At 39.4% G+C, this 19,798-nt stretch overlaps 1 protein-coding gene across 3 annotated transcripts; it reads left to right on the top strand.

Moving 5' to 3' along the window:
- Window positions 1-1,825: 1,825 nt before the first annotated feature.
- On the top strand, window positions 1,826-18,911 carry LOC127643079 (low molecular weight neuronal intermediate filament-like). Of its 3 annotated transcripts, none has more exons than XM_052125637.1 (5): window positions 1,826-1,949; window positions 3,786-6,190; window positions 11,644-11,961; window positions 13,578-13,702; window positions 14,168-18,911. In XM_052125637.1, the coding sequence occupies exons 2-5, from the start codon at window positions 5,441-5,443 to the stop codon at window positions 14,661-14,663; spliced, it is 1,689 nt and encodes a 562-aa protein (XP_051981597.1). In that variant the 5' UTR covers window positions 1,826-1,949; window positions 3,786-5,440; the 3' UTR covers window positions 14,664-18,911. The 3 variants fall into 3 exon arrangements, with proteins under 3 accessions (XP_051981597.1, XP_051981598.1, XP_051981596.1); XM_052125638.1 differs by having other exon boundaries at window positions 1,853-1,949; window positions 3,805-6,190; XM_052125636.1 differs by lacking the exon at window positions 1,826-1,949 and having other exon boundaries at window positions 3,356-6,190.
- The last annotated feature ends 887 nt before the right edge of the window (window positions 18,912-19,798 follow it).

The raw sequence follows: 19,798 nt of genomic DNA, 5'->3' as shown, positions 1-19,798 counted from the left end.
CTACATCACTCTTCTCTCTCCTCCCCACCAATAGCTGGTGTGTGGTGTGTGTTCTGGTGCACTATGGCTGCCGTTGCATCATCCCTATGCTATGTAAAGCGCTTTGAGTGCCTAGAAAAGCGCTATATAAATGTAAGGAATTATTAATATTGTATTTTTTTATGTTAAAATGTATAAGAAAATAATACAAGATAATAACATACATTTATTGAAACAAAGTAAATAAACTCTGGCAGTAATTTGTGGTATTATTAAGGCACAAAGGCACTATAAACAGAATGAGGTTGAACCCCAAAAGTATTTGATTTTGTTGTTTGTCAACTACCTGTATCTATATTATCCAACCCGTCCAGTAGGGGATGACACTGTCTAACTGATTACAGTACATGTAAAATGCTATTCACACAATTTGCTTTTAGTGTCATCATTATTGGTGAATGAGTGGCTGGTTGTCACAATTGTTTCCAGACATACAATACTACTACTATTACTACTAACAATAATATTAATAATAAGACAGTAATACGTAAACTAATGTCAAATTTAACCACATGCATGTTTAAAATGGAAATGTAGTGAACTCCATGCACTCACAAACATAATCAAACAGACAGTGACAGATGATGGTGAAATGTTCTCTGGTCAGTGTGAGTGGGCAGTAAGCCTCCTTCCTCCACAGTCAAACAGGAAAGCACATGGTGAAGCTGCCACAGGGCTGTGGGCTAACAGATGGAGAGGAGAGAGGCTGGATGTGGGCTGAGATCTCATGGGAGCAGAGCAGAGGGGGTGTGAGAGGGAGACGAGAGGACTGTTGGCAACGAAAGAGAGATCCACCCTCTGCATGTATGTGTACACAGACCCCAATGATTAGATGAGGTATGCACAGTTTTATAGTCATTTAAGCACAACAAGAGATTAAAGCAAACATATAGGGGTACATACATACAGAATATGTTCAAGTCAAGTTCCAATGCATAGCTTGCGCGGTATCTCAACTAATAGGGCATTGGATCGAAGAATCTGAGGACAGCGGTTCAAGTCCAGCCATAAACTCTAGCTGATATGTGATATTACAGAGTCATAGAAGCAGCATGAAAGTATGTGCTTGGTTCAGAAAATGTTTTCACTTTGTGTCTACATTTTAAACAGCTCACAGGCCCCACACTCCTTCATCAAGCAGGAGCCCAGCTGGGGTACGGCTTACCCCCATGAGGACCCTCACTGTGGTCTGAGTGCCTTCACTGTGCACTTCTCCGGACAGTTCACTGGCACTGGGGCCTGCAGGTACGGAGCCTTTGGGGCCCCTAAACCCAGTCAGCCTCCACCCAGCCAGCCTAGGATGTTCAGCAATGGCCCTTACCTGTCCAACTGCATGGACAGCCAGCCCAGCTCCAGGAATCAGGGTGAGAAACTCCTTTGTTATTTTGTATAACTTTAAGTTTGTTTTTGTGACACTGTGCAAAATCATCAAATATAGAAGCTGGGAAGGTTAGTCTATTTACTGTCATGGAGCATATAACTTTCATTCATTTATTTAATTGTTCAGTCCATCATTTGAAATTTTGTCTACTCAATACACAATTAAAAACACAGTTAAGCTTGTATTTGATGGCCCTGTCCCAAATGGCACACTCCGGACTTGTGGACTTCCTCAGAGTCCACACTTCGGTGACGTCATGTAGTGCAGACTTATAGGGCCCCTCGCGCAAGTCCACAAGGGCGCATTGAGAAGTATTTTTGGGACAGACTCGATCGTGAAGCGTGGTTATTGTTGGACAGGAGCTGCAGGTTCGGTTCGGGGAAATATGCTGCCTATTGTTGTTGTTTTTACTATTGTGTTTGCGAGATGGCTTGCCATGCAGAGAAATCACATTTATACGCTCCGGCGTCGTAGAAGACAAGATTATTTTTCATGCATACAAATGCTGATGTTATGCACGGAGGAAAGGGTAAGCAAGTAAATGTTATTGACTTTGTAGATAAACATATATCTTGTCAAAAGTCGTTAATGCATTAAGTCATTATTATTTGATTTACTGTTTAATTTTCTTTTTTCTTTATATACATATATATATATATGTATTTTATATTTTTTATGTGTACCTTGTTTTTTTTATGTCGTTTTTTCTCTTTTTCTTTTCTTTTCTTTTCTCTTGTCTTGTATTAATCAATACCAGTGAAAGGTGACGCTCATTCCATTTGAACTAAGATTACAATTTTAACACATAATGCAAATGTGCGTGAGTTTCACATGAATTTACAGGTTTAAATATCCATACTTCACTTACATATGACTCAGTAAAGCCCTGCCATTCGGTTCTATATAATGAATCGTTATGCGATCAGCCTATTATTCAGCGTGCTATTACTATGTTTGAGACATCAACCACTGGTCGATGACCATAATGTTTGTATAAACTGTAGGTAACAACTGGTAAAATGTACACAGTCATAAAAACCATAATGATACTTACACTTAAATATTTTCTTCTCAGCCATGTTATCAATTGTCTGTGTCCGTGGCTAGCGCTCTTCACACCAGTTGTCTGATTGGCCTTTCGCAAGGACTCCTGGGTACTTGAAGTGCGTGAAGCCTGGATCTATGCGGGCTTCGCGGAAGACCGCTTCAAGGGTACAAAGGGGGGCGCTGTTGAGCACACTTCAGAGCGTTAAAATGCTAAATGGGACGGCCTACGGACTCGTAGACTCAGCGAGCACGCGCAATTTAAGTCCACGAGACCGAAAGTCCACATGAAGTGCGCCATTTGGGACAGGGCCGATGACTTTCCTAAATCACTTTTTATGGCTCACTTCTTGAAAACCCTACAGTACAATTGGCGCCCCCAGCTGGACATTTCACTGGAAACCTGCAGCCATTCGTGTAATACATATAATTTTGTACTGCAAAAATGTTGTCATGTTCACGTAAATTTCATGAGATCAAGCTGCTTAAAGTATTGGCTCCAAATCAAATTAAAAATGTATTATTATTATTATCATTTTTTATTTACTTAAACACATATATAAAAATTATTATAGTTAACCTTTGGAAAAATGTTTTTTTTAATTATTATTGTGCTCACATGTTTACCCAAGAGTTTTTACAAAAATAAGATGATATTGCAATTTTGTCGAGGATATAATTTACAGCAGAAATCTTTTTATTTTCCTGAACAAGGCCACAGCGTAGCAAATGTGATTTTCAGTACGTTTTTTTTTTCATGAGCCTATACCGCCCTCTAGTGGCTAATATGTGCAATTATTTACTTTTTTTTTTTTTTTTTTTTTTTTTTTAAATCAATTGGATAGAAGTTAATTGCATATGTAATATTCATCCATCCATCTATCAATGTTCAGAACACTGTTCACCAAAAAAGAGTTTTCCAGAGGCTAATTATTAAAATATTACATTTGGTGCCCCTCAGTCCTCAATATGGTTATGGCCTAGTGTCTATGTAATAAACAGCATCTATCTACTCTATTTCATGTATAACTATCCATGCATTTCTCCTTTATTTTTGTTTTCAACTTTCAGGTCATCAGATCTCAGCATCTATTTTGCAAGTTCATGCTTCCTTACATCAGAAAATTATCATCCGTATTTGAGAATAGCACATATGAGTTTTGCATTATTTCACCGCTATGTCAAACTCTCATTTTAGGCCCAGTCATGAACTCTTCAGTAGTTTGTTTTAGTTCTGTCCGGTCTTGTCCAGTCATTGTGTTCCTCACTGAGCCTGTTTTCACCTCGCTGCAGTTATCTACAGTCTTTCTGCCTCCAACAGAGAAAATGCTCTGTCTCAGGTCTCTCTCCAGCAGAGCGAATGCTGATTGAAGACAGCAGGACCTGCAGCATCTCCAGGGGTTTGGTGGTGTGATCATGCCAAAGCTTGTACTGAGGTGTGGCTCCTACCCTTGGCCTCAACCCAAGTCTGTGTGGAGGGAAGGTGTGACAGTCCTGCACCTCCCTTCCAGCAACACAGCCAATACTGATGACACGTCAGGAAAAAGTGCAACGGGATGCAGCTTTATGGTCAGTTTTACAATACTTGTATGTATTTTGTCACATGCACAATTACACCTCTTAGATATCTTTGTAAGTTATCCATAACCCTCTTTGGCTGCAATATACATGTTTGTGAATGTGTGTAGGTGTGTGAAACAGAGAAGGTAAATATGTGATTGTTGCAAACTGCCAAAGTGTGGCTGAAATAGTCTCTGATTTTAACCCGCACTGGATTCCGCATCAAGGAGGGTCATCAGGACGAGACCTCTGTGTCTCATTCAGTATTCAGACACTGCAGAGGCACAGGCTGCCACCCGCATTACAGCACACACAAAGACACACAGTTAGACACTCCCTCTTACTGCAACATGCTTCAGTATCATGCAGACATGCAAGACATGCAGTTCCTCTGCTGAAATGCACAAAATTATTGGTATTACATACAGTATACTGACAACTTTGCATGTTTTGCATTGCATATGGCAAAAACATCAATGCCATGTTTTTTTATAATTATATCATGCATCTCACTCCAACACACGTTATACCTGTGCAAGACATGCAGTAACTCTGTTCAGTTGTGCAAACTGATTACATGCAATATATTTGTCTGTCTGTCTGTCTGTCTGTCTATCCATCTACCTAATCCATCCATACTCCATCAGTTGTGCAAACTGATTACATGCCATCCATCCATCCATCCATCCATCCATCCATCCGTTGTGCAAACTAATTACATGCTATCTATCTATCTATCTATTTATCTATCTGTCTATCTGTCTATCTATCTATCTATCTATCTATCTATCTATCTATCTATCTATCTATCTATCTATCTATCTATCTATCTATCTATCTGTCTGTCTGTCTATCTAACTAATCCATTCATCCTCCATCAGGTGTGCAAACTGATTACATTCTATCTGTCCGTCCGTCCGTCCGTCCGTCCGTCCGTCCATCCATCCATCTATATTAAGTAGTTATTCTAAGAAGAACAATACTTAATATAGATAGATGATCAAATATCTTCATTATGAGGAATCCAAGTTAAAATAAATAATCTAGAACAATTGAGATGTGACTGTCTTCACATCTTTTGACCTTTACTTTTCCTCAGTTTTACTATCTGCAGCATGACAATCTATCTCATTATGGCATTCCATGTTACACGCTCCACAAAAAAGGAAGAGTGGCCAAAAGAGCACAAGGCAGAACGTTGGACTGAATGAATGAGCTCTCTCCTGGGAATCTGTCTTTTTGCTCAGGGTTGCAGGTTTCCCCCTTTCCACCACCGCCCATGCGTCAGATGATGCTCTATGCCTGTGCCTATAAAAGATGCTCCAGTGGCAACCAGACTGGCACTCGCGTCTGTCTCTTTCCCACATCCACACACCTCACGCACACAGTCTGTGGTCTTGAAGGGAGCATTTCAACATGAGTTACTCTGGCGACATGTACACGAGCAGCTCGTACAGGAAGATTTTTGGAGATGCGCCACTCCGCGTCACCATGGGCAGCAGCAGCAGCCCGTCCCGTGTGACGGTGGGGTACCGCTCCGGACACCAGCACCACCACAGCTATGCTTCTCCACCCTCCATGATCACATCCTCAAGCTATCGCACCAAACTTGGATCTGGCCGCAGCGGCTTCCAGTCCATGCCGGACTCCGTGAACCTGACGCAGACCACTGCCATCACCAACGAGCTGAAGATCATCCGCACAAACGAGAAGGAGCAGCTGCAAGGCCTCAACGACCGCTTTGTGACGTTCATCGAGAAGGTGCACAACCTCGAGCAGCACAACAAAGTTCTTGAAGCTGAAGTGGCACTGCTGCGCCAGCGTCACAACGAGCCGTCTCGACTGCACGACCTCTACGAGCAGGAGATCCGCGAGCTGCGCGCGCGCGTCGAGGAGTTGACGCACGAGAAGAGCCAGATGCACCTGGACTGCGTACAGATGAACGAGGGGCTCGAGCGCATCAAGGAGAAGCTGGACGAGGAGACGCGTCTGAGGGAGGAGGCCGAGAACAACATGAAGGGGTACCGCAAGGACGTGGATGATGCCACTCTCTCCCGCCTGGAGCTCGAGAAGAAAGTTGAGTCCCTGCTGGATGAGATCGCGTTCCTTAGGAAAGTGCATGAGGAGGAACTACAGGAGCTGCAGGCGTCACTTCAGGCAGCGCAGGTAAAAAGTTATGAAGCATTATAAAAGTCACCCCAGTGACTTATATATATATATATATATATATATATATATATATAAATAATTATTTTGATGTTGCCACAGGGTGCACATTTAAGGTAAACTGACAAAACATGCTTTTCCCAAAGGAGAATGACAATATGATAATGACAATATAAGGTGCGTGCAGAGAGAGAGAGAGAGAGAGAGAGAGAGAGAGAGAAAGAGAGAGAGAGATGCATTACTAATAACTCATTATGTGAGCATTGGTATCATGAATGTGCATTGTCATTCAGGGCGGTGTGCGTTTGGCAGAATTTACAGCACTGCAGCTCAGACACTGAAAAGCGCTGAGGAGCGCAATACAGAGACCTGCACTGCACCAGGACCCTTCAGTCTAAATATGCATATATATTTCCCTCTATAGTGTGCTACTAAATAAAGAATGAAAGAGAGGGAGATACTTTGAAAGAGATTAGTTGATGTTGCGTTATTTAAACGTCTACACCTCCTCGCAACGTAGCGATGCGGTAGCGCAGGATTTTAGGTGTGTCTGCAGTGAGCGACGTGTACTTGAGACGGGACAGCATCACTTTGGGATCGCTCAGAGCCATGCGGCTATTTTAGAGTGTAGCCTATTTCTACACAACATTTAAAAAAGTCTCTAAATGTAACTTAATTCAAACGGATCAGAGATAAAGAGACACTTTCTTTCAACTGATTCAACTAATTCAAACCGTAACCCTTGTGCGACCTTCGGAATTTTTCGTTAATGCCAATGGCATACATTTTGCCAAATGTGTGTATTTTGGGGGGAATTTTGATATTTCAACCTCAATTCCTATAATACATCAATAATACACTGTGTACACAAAATAGTTACACTCAGGACCTTAAGGACAAAAATGTCTCCACTGAACCCAGTTATTTGATGCCAGTGCCATTAAAACATAAAATTATGAATTCTATTATATTATGCTTTCGTTCCGGAACCCTAGCCGCCAAATGTTTTTTTATATATATATTTCCACCAGATGGCGCCATTTTTCACATGTTTAGCCTATGGAGCAAATACATGCTTTTTTCCTATTTTCTGTTTGCTGTCTTAAGGTACGTACACACTGCCAGCGACATCGCGCGCGACAGCGACTCAATACCATTCATTTTCAATGCGAGCACAGCGACTTCCGGCGATACGAGCTGTCGCGACCGTTGGCGCTAGATGTGGGCGTGTCCAGCGACGCGACAAAGTTGAGAAAAGTTCAACTTTGGAGCGACTAACGGAAGCGACAGCCAATAGGAGAGACGACGGGAGAGCTCACGTGATCCTTCTCTCTTTCTCTCAGCTCCTGCAGTAACGGAAAGATGGATGAAAGGCTAATTCTTGCTGTTAGAAATGTTCCAGTGCTCTATGATATGTCTCTTCCCACGTACAAGGAGATTTTAAAGAAAACTACTGCGTGGAAAGGTGTATCTGAGATTGCGGGGAATTTATGGACCCAGACAGACCGACATTTGCATTTTCGCCGCAGATAAACAGCCGCTCTGGCAAACAGCACGCCTTGTTTCTCATTCATCTTTGATATAAAGCATTTTATGTACTGATTCCATTTATATTTAGTCTTTTCCCTACAAAATGTTTGTTTTTAGTGGCAAGAAAAGAGATTCGCTGTCAACAGCAATGGAATGACATCCGTGAATGTCATTTATAAACGTTACTAGGCAACCAGTAGTGGGAACACCCACTAGCGACTTCACCGCCAGCCACTGGCGACCTGCAGCGATAAAGTCGTTTATAGAGCACTGCAGGCCAATTGGATAAATGATGCTGCTAAACGTGTGTGGGTGTGTCGGTATGGATGTCAGTGAGAGAGTGTGTGTGTGTGTGTGTGTGTGTGTGCGTGTATTTATCACTTTGTGGGGACCAAATGTCCCCATAAGGATAGTAAAACCCGACATTTTTGACCTTGTGGGGACATTTTGTCGGTCCCCATGAGGAAAACAGCTTATAAATCATACTAAATTATGTTTTTTGAAAATGTAAAAATGCAGAATGTTTTCTGTGAGGGTTAGGTTTAGGGGTAGGGTTAGGTTTAGGGGATAGAATATAAAGTTTGTACAGTATAAAAACCATTATGTCTATGGAAAGTCCCCATAAAACATGGAAACCAAACTGTGTGTGTGTGTGTGTGTGTGTGTGTGTGTGTGTGTGTGTGTGTGTGTGTGTGTGTGTGTGTGTAAATGAGTGAAAGTGGAAAATATTATTAATATATAATATTTATATGGCAGTTTTTGACAGACATTTTTGTCCTCTAAGGTACTGAGGTTTTTTAATCTGACACTGCACAAAAAATAATAAGTCATAAAAATCAATGTTGTTGCTAATCATTGACAAATCACAGACTGCGATAATCCCCCCAAAAAATCCCCCTTTTTTGTGTTTTTTTTTTTTTTCATAAGAAACTGGCATTTAAAGGGTTAAAACCCTGAAAATGAATGAATATTTGGTAGTTATGATCAGGACTGTAGAAAATTAAACTAACTGAAAGTGGAAAATAATATTAATATATAATATTATTATGGCAGTTTTTGGCACGGAAATGTTTGTCCTCTAAGGACCTCTGAGTAACTTTTATTTTCACGCACAAAGGTTAAGAAATCAGCAAAAATCAAAAGAGTTTATAATGTAAGTAATCGCACAATTTGGTTTACTGAAGCTTTAAGATGGAATTTTCAGCCTTTACAGACCCAGTGACTCTCAGCCAACTCAGGGGCCCCTAATATAAAAAAGTTTGATATTCAGGTTGTAATAACTTTTAGTAACTTTATTATAGGATAATGCTTATCAGATTATTATAATGTTAATGTTCATTCAAATATTTAAACATATAATCAGCGGCGTCTCAGTGTCATTATTTAGTGTGGGGCACAAACAATCACTTAACAATCAATTATTTGACCGATCTTTGAAATATTGATGACTAATTCCAAATTCTGTCTGTCATTTTGACAGAAAAAACTTGTGCATCAGTTTTGACTTAACTCTTTGTACACTCACATTCCCACTGTGCAAGTGCCCTGTTTATAGTATTAATATGCTACACAATCTCTCAGCGAAATTACAAGGATGCATACGACTTTTCTAAATTTGGCTAATATGTATGATATCGTACAAATTCATATGAACGAAATCGTCCAAAATCATACAGAATAGCCAACTCATAAAATATGTACAAGTTTTCGTGACATCGGGTTGTAGTATGCGTATTAGATGTGTATTAACTGGCAGCATCATCATTTACACCTGGTATTGTGTGTCTCTTTTGTGTTTAGATTTTGAGTAGAGGGTATCTGATTTCATGACTGCATACATCAATCATTACTTCAGTGTGTTAATGTATGACAATGAAGCGCAAACTGCATAATAACAAAAAGAAAACACAAATAAGAGCATTGCATCATTTCAGCCAATTATGCATGCATTTAATAAGCGCAAATATCAGGTATAGAGCAGAATTGTCTGTTATTTTAGTGGAGTAACTGTAACATGAGAAGCACATCTGTGAAGCTCAGTTAGCACAATGTTCACATCAGGGACTCTGAAGTTATGAAGAATATGTGCTTTAACCGGCAAAGTTAAAAACCTTGATTTATTGCAGCGGTTGATTGACAGGTAGAAGTTTCACAATAGAGCTCATTGGAGTCAAAAATCTATCATAAAAGCCTATCTACTGTCATATATGTGCCATTATAATTGATGATATGCCCCTCATTGCACTAGTACTTGTTAAATGAAAAGAAATATGACTTAAAAAAATAGGCCATGACAGACATTTGACAGACATTTTTCAGAGAATGACAAATAAAGAAATGTTTTGGGGCAACCTGTGAACATGATGCCACACAAACAGTCCTAATAATTTAATCTCAGCACAAAACACCACTAAGACGTGCACATCCATGTCAAAAAGATCAAGTGACCGTGAAAGTAAACCAGAAATATGCAAATCGTCAAAGGGTGTGCATATTATCTCACTAACTTGAATGAACAGCATAACAAAACTAATCAAAATGACAGACTCCCAATATTTACCAGTCATTGATATCTAATACAAACCAATGCATCAACAACACCGATCGCAGCTTAACTAATCTGACCAACAGCATGCTAGAAAACAAAATTAGCTTTTCAAATGTACCAGTGGATTTCACTACGCAGGTCTGCAGTCAAGAGCTGTATCTTCTGATGCTCATAGCTGACATAAATATGATCAAAGCTTGTTGCACATGCACACGACGTTCTCCAGATCTCTGTTGATTATCATTGAGGATGAAGGTCTAGTCCCACGCATAGCAAATGAGAATGATTAAATGGCTTTTAAGCAACATATCTGAATAATGATCTAATTTCTCAAAAGAATATATGATGATTTATGATGAAGCCATGAAATCTGCACAACAGAGCCACCTCTGGGGGGCTTAGCCCCACTTGCCCAGTTTGTAGAGACACGGCTGCATTTAATGAAAAGTTTATGTAAGAATATTAAAAGGAATATAAGCAAATAGGGGTCCTAAAATCACTAAAGATAGATAATTGGCCAATAACATATGGGCTATTGGAGAAAATGTAACTGACGTAAGCTGATGCTCATGCATGGTTTCTGTTCTCTTGTTATTGACTCATATATTACATATGACTTGATGTAATATATGCAGTAAATATTATGTAATTTGTCATGTTTACATTTTGCATTCATGATGCTTATGCGCTAATAACATGCTATACATGACCAATATATGTGCCGATTACATTCTGTTATCACATATCTTAGTATGGGAAGATGTGCGAATGTCTTTTGGTTGCAGATGGCACATGAGTGAAGCAGCATATCAAACAGTGAGTGAGTGAATAGGCACTTAAAGTAGTTGAGTAGATTTGATTGCTTTTGTAGACTATTTAAACAAACAAAAATGAGCATGACATGTTCTTTGAAAATGTCTCTATAAGAATGATTTTACAGATGTACATGCCTGTGTGTTCATGTTGTCTAATCTTGACTGAATAAATGGAATTTAGCTGTCAGACTCAAAGTAGCTGGATAACTCAAAAACATCTTTGTTTTGGTCACATTTTGTTCTAAATGAAGTCAAACCCATTAGTTCTTTGATTCTGTATGAAGTATGCTGGGGCATTTATATTATTAGGTCTATAAGTCTATAAATATATTGATAATATGATGGGGAAATCACAACCAGCTCACTTTACAGGTCTTACCTTCTGTACGTTCTATGAGCCATTTGGCTGAACAATCACTTCTTCCTATCGCAGGAACAGAGCATAGCTGTTTCCACATTTTGTGGCTTCACTGGGTTCCCAGATGGGCTCACATCTTCATCTGTGAATTCATTATTAGTATTAGTACAACTCATTTTAAAACTGTGTTGTCCCTGCACAGGTGTCGGTTGAGATGGAAGTAAGTAAGCCCGACCTCGCTGTGGCCTTAAAGGACATCCGTGCCCAGTACGAGTCTCTCTCTTCCCAGAACCAGCAACAGGCAGAGGAATGGTACCACTCCAAGTTTGTCAATGTGACGGAGGCGGCAGCCCGCAACAATGATGCTCTGAAGCAAACCAAGGATGAGCTGGGCGAGTACCGCCGACAGCTGCAGGCGCGCACACTGGAGATCGAGGCCCTGAAAGCCCACAATGAGTCTTTAGAGAGACAGCTGGCAGACATGGAGGACCGCCATGGCAACGAGATTGGCGAGCTGCAGGTGAGTGCATTTAATGAAGTTTTCGGTTGCAAATTGATTTTGCTACATTTACACCTCTCATACATACTGGAACAGCTTTTGAAAACCCCCTGTAGTACTAGTTTCTATTTTAGACATTAGGATAAGGAAAACAGAGTTTAGGCCTTTGTAGGCCTAAATATATTCTACAATATAAAGTATAATAGGCAGTTTTGGGTGTAATCCAATTATATATAGTTACTGTAATCAAATTACTTTTCAAAGTCAAAACACATTACATTTCAAGTAATCAGATTACAGTTGCTGAAATTAAATTAGGTTAAAGCTGCATACGGAAGATTTTTTTGGTTAAAAATGAACAAAATGCCATAATTGATTGAGTACATTAAAATAGAGTGTTCAGAACAATGTCCTTACCCCGATTCACTTCGGTAAGCCTACAAAAATAATTCGTATTTTGAACTGTCGGGTTGGATTTGGCATTAAATCATAGGCTTACATCCTTGCGTCATTACGTCATGTCCGTAAACACAGAAAAGACCCAGCTGTCATGTGGTCTGGCTGGTGATACAATGCTGTTTAGTTCAGTCAGTCACAGTCTGGATGGGTGTTTATCTGTTAACTGTTTGGCGAAGTTCTTTACTTGCAATAATGCTTGTGCTATAATGTTGTTTGGTATGGTTATTGAAGCATATATTGCTTGTCATGCTTTTATGAATCGAACAACACTTGTGTGCTATGCTAACCAATCACAATGTATCTACATTGTCCGGTGAAGTTTATTAAAACTATAATATAAAATACTAAAGTCTTCCATTGAGCTCGTATCAGCCATATCACAAGTTTCACATCTTAAATTGATAAGTGTAGTATGATACAAACATTAAAAGTAGATAAGATACTTGAATGATCATATTAATATAATACTGGTATTTGGTAGTGGTTTGTTATCAATGTAAAAGTGATTTGAGTGTAGTGTCAGAAAAGTGCTATAAGTGTCAAATCCATTCAAAATATGTGAATACGATTGTTGTTTAGCTATCAAAGCAAGTAATATTTCGGTTTTAAATGTTTAATAGAATAACGTGATATCAACATGAAAACAGCATGTTATGACGTCGACTCTGAATATCTCCCAGTCATGATGATCACACGTCAGCGAAACTCAACTCACATAAAGTGTTCTTCCGCAAATTGCTTGCAATATGGTTTCAACCACAGATGTCGCTAGAGAGCATAAAGTGCCATAGTGCATCATTAATTACGTTTACTTTTCTTTTGTTGACAATTTTTAATTACATTACTTGGATTATTCATTTTTCTAAAATATTTTTTTTTATGTAGAATACATTTAAAACATGAAAGTCTGTTGTGTTTCTGTGAAGGCATTACAATGTATGGAGAATTTATTAGTAAATTGTAGTGATTACTTTTTTGAGTAACTTACTCAACACTGATGAAAGGCCTATATGTTTGAGAAATATAATATAAATATACAGTAATATAAATATGGTCAATGTAAAATGGTTATTTATACATAAAAGACACTTTGTATATTTGTGTTTTCAGATGAAAATAATCATTATAGTGTTTGGAGATGCATTGTCAGTTCATACAAAATTATGTTTGTCCTGTAGGATACTATTCAGCAGATGGAATCTGCTTTGCACAGCACTAAAGGTGAAATGTCTCGCCACCTGCGTGAATACCAGGACCTGCTGAATGTCAAGATGGCACTGGATATTGAGATTGCTGCCTACAGGTCAGAACCATTTTCACTATTTAATCAGTTGGTCTTAGATGTTTGGGCATTAATGGTCATTTAAGTTAAAAGATTTACCAGGATACATTATTAATGTTTTAAAGTTGCTGTCAGCATTGTTTGGGATTACCATGCATAAAATGTTTCTACTACTACCTTACATATATCACTGAAAAAGGTGTCTTGAGGAATCACACCGGTCTCTGTGACAATTCGAAGGTTTATTAGCCCATCAGAAACACTCTCTGCCTGTGAATTATTTGTGTGTTTGGGTTTGTGACAATGAACCTGCTAACATTTCTTTAGAAGGCGGAGTTTGCAAAAGTGCATGTGATTGAAGTATGCAAAATAGACAAAGTTATCAAAACAGCTGAAATTGCCTCCAGCACATTTAACATGCAGCATACAGTATAACATGTCTGATATTTTTTGATTGCTAAACTGACTTTTTGGTCTTTACAACAGGAAGCTGTTGGAAGGTGAAGAATTCCGTCTAAGCTCTGTGGGCGGAGCCATGTTGCAGTCCGCCTACTCTTATCCGTCAAGCCGCACTTATGCCCTGAGCACCTACAGGAGGGGTGGAGCTAAACCTGAAGAAGAGGAAGAGCAAGACGAGGAGGAGGAGGAGGAGACGGAAGAGAAGATAGAAGAGGCAGGAGAGGAAGAGGCAGGAGAGGAAGGAGAGGATGGAGAGGAAGATGAAGAGCTGGAAGAACAAGGTGATAAGGAGGAAGAAGAAGAGGAGGAAGAACAGGAGGACAAGAAAGAGAAGGAAAAGGAGGATGACAAGAAGGAAAAGGAAGAAAAGAAGAAGGACCAAAAGGAACAGAAGGAGAAAGATAAGGAGAATGAGAAGGAGAAGAAGAGTGATAGCAAGGGCGATAGCAATAAGGCAGATAGCAAGAGTGAGAAGGGGGACAATAACAAGGGCGAAAAAGCCCCTGCTGTCAAGAGCAAGTAACCATTTGCTTACCATCAATGCTCCCGCCACTGCTGCAAATCATTCACACATCTGTCTGGACCCCTCAGTTACCTCTCTGTCCCTTTGCCACATTCACACATACACAAAAACTCACATATACAAACACAGCATCTACTCATCTTCACTTTCATTTCACTAGGTGATCACAGGTGCTAATTAGTCATCAGACAGGTGTAAACAACTTTACTGCTTTCCTTTGCCGGAAATGAATAGAATAGAAATGAAAATACAAAAATGGAGGATTGGTAGTTTTCTGTATAGTACTCAAGACATACACCAGGGTCTATGCAGAGAGATAAAGAGGAGAAAGTTAGCGTTAATGAAAAGGAAAGACAACAAAGAGCCTAGTCATACCTAGGTTGTGTCCGAAACCTAAAGAAATGCTGCCCTTGCAATCACTATGCATTGTAACAATTACTTGTGGCACCATTTGGGGTGCAACACATTGATGTTACTGTGAATTCGACGACAATAGGTCGAAAGTTCTTCAGCTGAAATTGTTCTGTGATAACCGAAATTCGAAGCACTGCTTCATTGGCCGAAGCTGGAAGAGTTGTTGAAGGTATAGGAACGTAGGCATATTTGAATTGATGCAAAAATGTCTGATGTGAGATGCCGCTTGTCAGCAACTCGACAGAATAACGTTTTTCAGGGTACCGGAACATTTGGTATAAGGTGTCGGTATCATTTCCTGTGTGGTCCTGTTGCTGGCAGAACTCTTTGGGGAACCTCAAGGGACCCTTTCGAAAACGAAAAGGGTGACATTCTGAAGAACCCCAAATGGTGCCTCCATTTTTAAACAATGTACAGAAGAAGACACATCCAAACATTTTGAGTAACATATTTTCTACTCTACAAAAATACTTTCATCTGGCAATTACCTGAAGGCATCACAGATTCCACTATCCTGTGCGTGCAGTTCAGTGATTGGTGGAAAAATAAAAGTGGTTGAACAAAGTTAATTAGTTCATAGATTTCAACATTGTCATCATTTTATCGAATTATGATTCAATTTATAATACTCTATTAGTAATCCCTCGGTTATATCCAGGGGCGCATTAATGCACAGGCTTACATGGGCTGAAGCCCAGTGGCCCACAACTTCCAGGGGGTCCCATTCGCGGCATCCACCACCCTATTCTCCCCAATTGGTGAGCGGTCAGCCCACGGGCCCTAAGAATTCCTAATGCGCCCCTGGTTATGGCTAAATGTCACGAATTTGTTCAAGATCATCAGACATGACAATATGATGCCATGGAAAATGGTATGAAATCAGTTTCCTTAGGCAAGTTTCCTTCATGCAAAAACATTATCTGTTAAGTATTTGACTGACTGGGCAGCAAGGCAGCTTTCTTATGTTTCAGACACAGCTCTTGTGTTCATGTGTCCTTATTACCAATAGTGCAGGACAGCATAAAGGAATGTCATGTCTTGCAAGCCAAATGAAAGGTATCTTGCACAAAATGGACCAAGTTTGCTGGTTTCAACCTCTCGGTGCTACAAAAGTGAGTTTGGATATCGGAAGAGGTAATTGTCCACAGAGAAACCGTATACTGTATATATTATATACAGCAGAGCTTCACTCAAGTCCTGAATGTATGTCACTAGCCAAGTACAGGGACAGGCCACGTCTCCTATTTCTCCCAGCAATATAATGGCATCTATACCCACAGGAACGTAATTGTCCAAGCTCATTTCATTGATTCGCTCATAGGCGAAAGATGCTTTTCCATTCTCAGCATGTATTATTTTTAAGCTAAACACTAGTTTCAGTAGTTCATATGTCCATCCAATCATTCTTCGGTTCATCTATTCGATGTTCCTGTTTTCCTTAATTGCACTGGTCACAGCCCAGCAAGTGTGGTGGCATGGAGTTCAACGATGGGAAAGAGATTAAAGATCAAATGTACGGATTTATTGGTGAGGGTTTCAGAGTATACATTTGGGAGAAAGGAGTGCATTGTGCATCTGTAGTATGGAATAACCCCTTTGCTATTACACATTTAGAGATTCCAAAGCTTTAGAGACGATTGCTGCTAATAACCCTCTATTCCTTCCTATGTTCGTAAAAAACCTCCTCTTGATTGATTCATTCATAATGGAGCAGATCTAAAAAAATGTAAGTGAATCTTTCTCTCCCTCTATGTCTTTGCTCTCCGACTGTCTGCCCTCGGTGACATGGCTTTCTTTAAGAAAGATAGTTTCCTGTGTCTATCACTGTCCTTTTGTTCTTTGCTTATAAATGGGTTCATCTCATGAAAACATGACCAAGTCCAATTTTTCCCCAAAAAGAAAATTAAGCCTATTTTTAAAGGCAATTAATATGTTATGCATTGTCACATTATTTTCATCACAACGAAGAACATTTTACCACCAAATTCTCAATGCCATAATTAGAGGATTACGATACACCACAGTGTGTTTGTTTTTGTTTTATTTAACAAGCATCTGAATCAAATATGCGCAACGTCTTAACAGGGGCGGGGCCCGAAGGGTGGCATGGGTCGGCAGCCACCCCAAATCGAACCCTGCTTGCATCCTGGAGTCGGTGCACAGCGGCTTAATCTTGTCGCGCATGGTCCATAACAACGTTACGCCCGTGTCTGGCAGGACACAGCATTCCGCCTCAGTAGACCAACCCAGTGGGGTCAGTGTGTTTTTTTTAAAGTTAGGACACTTATTTTAGGTTTTTGGCAAATTAGGATGCTTCTCCGAGTGATTTGCGTGAGAGAAATTTGAAGTTTACACAGGTTTATTGATAGTGCCATATTATAGATAATGCTGAATATGTATAATAATTTAATTTAAAATATTTAAAATGCACGTAATCAGCAGGGTTGGGAGGGTTACATTTGAATTCTTGATTCAGACTGTAGCGAATCTAGTGAAGGGCTATTACCGCCACATTATTTAAGTTAGAAACTAAGAAGAAATTAGCAGTTGTCCACCCAAAAATGAAAGTTCTCTCATCATTTACTCACCCTCATGCCATCCCAGATTTGTATGACTTTTTTCTTCTGCAGAACACAAATGAAGATTTTTAGAATAATATCTCAGCTCTGTAGGTTCTCACAATGCAAATGAATGGTGGCCAGAACTCTGAAGGTCCAAATATCACATAAAGGCATCATAAAAGTAGCCCATCCGACAGTAGTTTAAACATTGTCTTCTGAAGCGATCCAACCGGTTTTGTGTGAGAACAGACCAAATTCTCCTTTTCCACTGTACATCTTGCCTTTGCATTCATAAGGCACAATCACATTTTCAAGCTCGATTACACTTCCTAGTGCTTGATGCATGCGCAGAGTGCTAGATGGTGCTATAGGAAGTGTCATCGAGCTTGAAATCACACGATCGCCAAGGAGACTTCTGATGTCAAGATTTATAGTGAATCAATTATTACATTTTAAGATTGTTCTCGCTCAAAACCGATTGGATTGCATCAGAAAACAATTATTAAACCACTGGAATTTTATGGATTACTTTTATGCTGCCTCTATGTGATAAATGGACCTTCAAAGTTCTGGCCACCGTTCACTTGCATTGAATGAATCTTCAGAGCTGAAATATTCTTCTAAATATCTTTGTTTTTGTTCAGAAGAAAGAAAGTCATGCACATCTTGACTGGCATGAGGGTGAATAAATGATGAGAGAATTTTCATTTTTGGGTGAACTATTCCTTTAAAAATAATTTTATTCTTAAGAATGTTTCATGAATAGCCCCTGAGTAGGAGGAAAAGTGGGGAGAGTAAGATTTAAAAAAATAAATGGGACAAAATAGTTGTATGAATGGTGCCAATTATTAATCTGTTGTGATCCTAAAACTTGAAATGAATTAATCAAGAGGAGTTTAAATTTGCATGGCCTGATTCACTTGGAGCTTGACAATATGAGGGGTGGGATATATTTGCTTGATGTGTGTATAAAAATGTATGTAATTGCCTTAATCATGATTCAGGCCTGGCTCCAGCTCTAAGATGTTAGGTGGGCCATAGGACCCTCCCTCCGGGTGGGCCGAACAGTTGGAAGGGTGGGTGAGGGTGTTGTTCTCAAGGTGAGACATGTTCATGATTGGAGCCGGGCCTGTCATGACTGCTTAAAAGAGTCCTCACATTTTCTGCATTTCAACACTGTTTTCAGAGATGGTTAGAGGAGCGCTGACACTAACTGTATGGCTGCTAATTGATTCAGTGATATTCCCCTAAAGCCAAATAAAGCCATTTATCAACCAAACTCACAATACCGTGACCTCTTTGTCTCTGATGCTTGCAAAAGCTTTTAGTAAATCTACTAAACAAGCTATAAATGGGTGATGGCTAAGTGCATTATAGTGCAACAGTTGCTAACTACCAAGAAGTACAGCTGACCTCAAAGTAGTGTAGCTTTTACCATATGCAAGTCATATTTCCCTACAAGTAATAGAGTAACAAGTTGCTCATAATTAGCTTCTCTTTTGATAGAGTGGTTAACTAAATTACAAGCTACCTACAAAAACTGTTAAAAAATTGTATCCTCAATAGTTAGTTTTTTAGCAGCTCAAAGAGAAGCTAATTATCTAATTTATCAAACCAGTTATTTAACTGTAGTCTAACTATAAATCATGTGTTGCTTGTAGCTTGTCAAGCTACATGTTCAAGACAGCTTCTCCAACACAGACTAGAAACTTCCATGTCAAATCAACCAAATTTCAGAAACTTCCTTGGCTGAATTTCTTTTTTTATTTATACATTTTCTGACAAAAGGTAAACAAAACAAAAAAACTAAAAAAAATTTAAAGGTGCATAGTAATTTTTTTCCAATAAAAGAGGATTTCTCCCAAAGAAATTAATTGTAAATTTGAAACATTATGTATAAAATCATGACCACTCACATGAGATGAAGACTAGTTATATCAGTAACCTTATAAAAGCTGTTTTGTTCTACATGGGCAGGGGTGCCCTCATGGGGACTGCCATTTTAGAATCACATGACCAGCTGAATACTACTCACTTAATCTCAGTAAACATCTCATGATTGGACACTTACACTTTTGGATTAAATAATTTTGCAGAGGGTTGTTTAAAATGACATTTTTTGCCTTTGATTTTAAAGCAAAACTACAGATAAATAAATAA

Source organism: Xyrauchen texanus, chromosome 4, assembly GCF_025860055.1.
Source record: "Xyrauchen texanus isolate HMW12.3.18 chromosome 4, RBS_HiC_50CHRs, whole genome shotgun sequence".
NCBI classification, from domain to species: Eukaryota; Metazoa; Chordata; class Actinopteri; order Cypriniformes; family Catostomidae; genus Xyrauchen; species Xyrauchen texanus.
Note: the sequence above shows the minus strand (reverse complement) of the source record. Positions and strands in the feature narration are given on the sequence as shown.

Coding starts and splice junctions, on each gene's coding strand:
- LOC127643079 (XM_052125637.1), top strand. CDS start 5,441: ATGAGTTACTCTGGCGACATGTACACGAGCAGCTCGTACAGGAAGATT. Junction 11,962..13,577: donor ACGAGATTGGCGAGCTGCAG/GTGAGTGCATTT, acceptor TTTGTCCTGTAG/GATACTATTCAGCAGATGGA. Junction 13,703..14,167: donor ATTGAGATTGCTGCCTACAG/GTCAGAACCATT, acceptor TCTTTACAACAG/GAAGCTGTTGGAAGGTGAAG.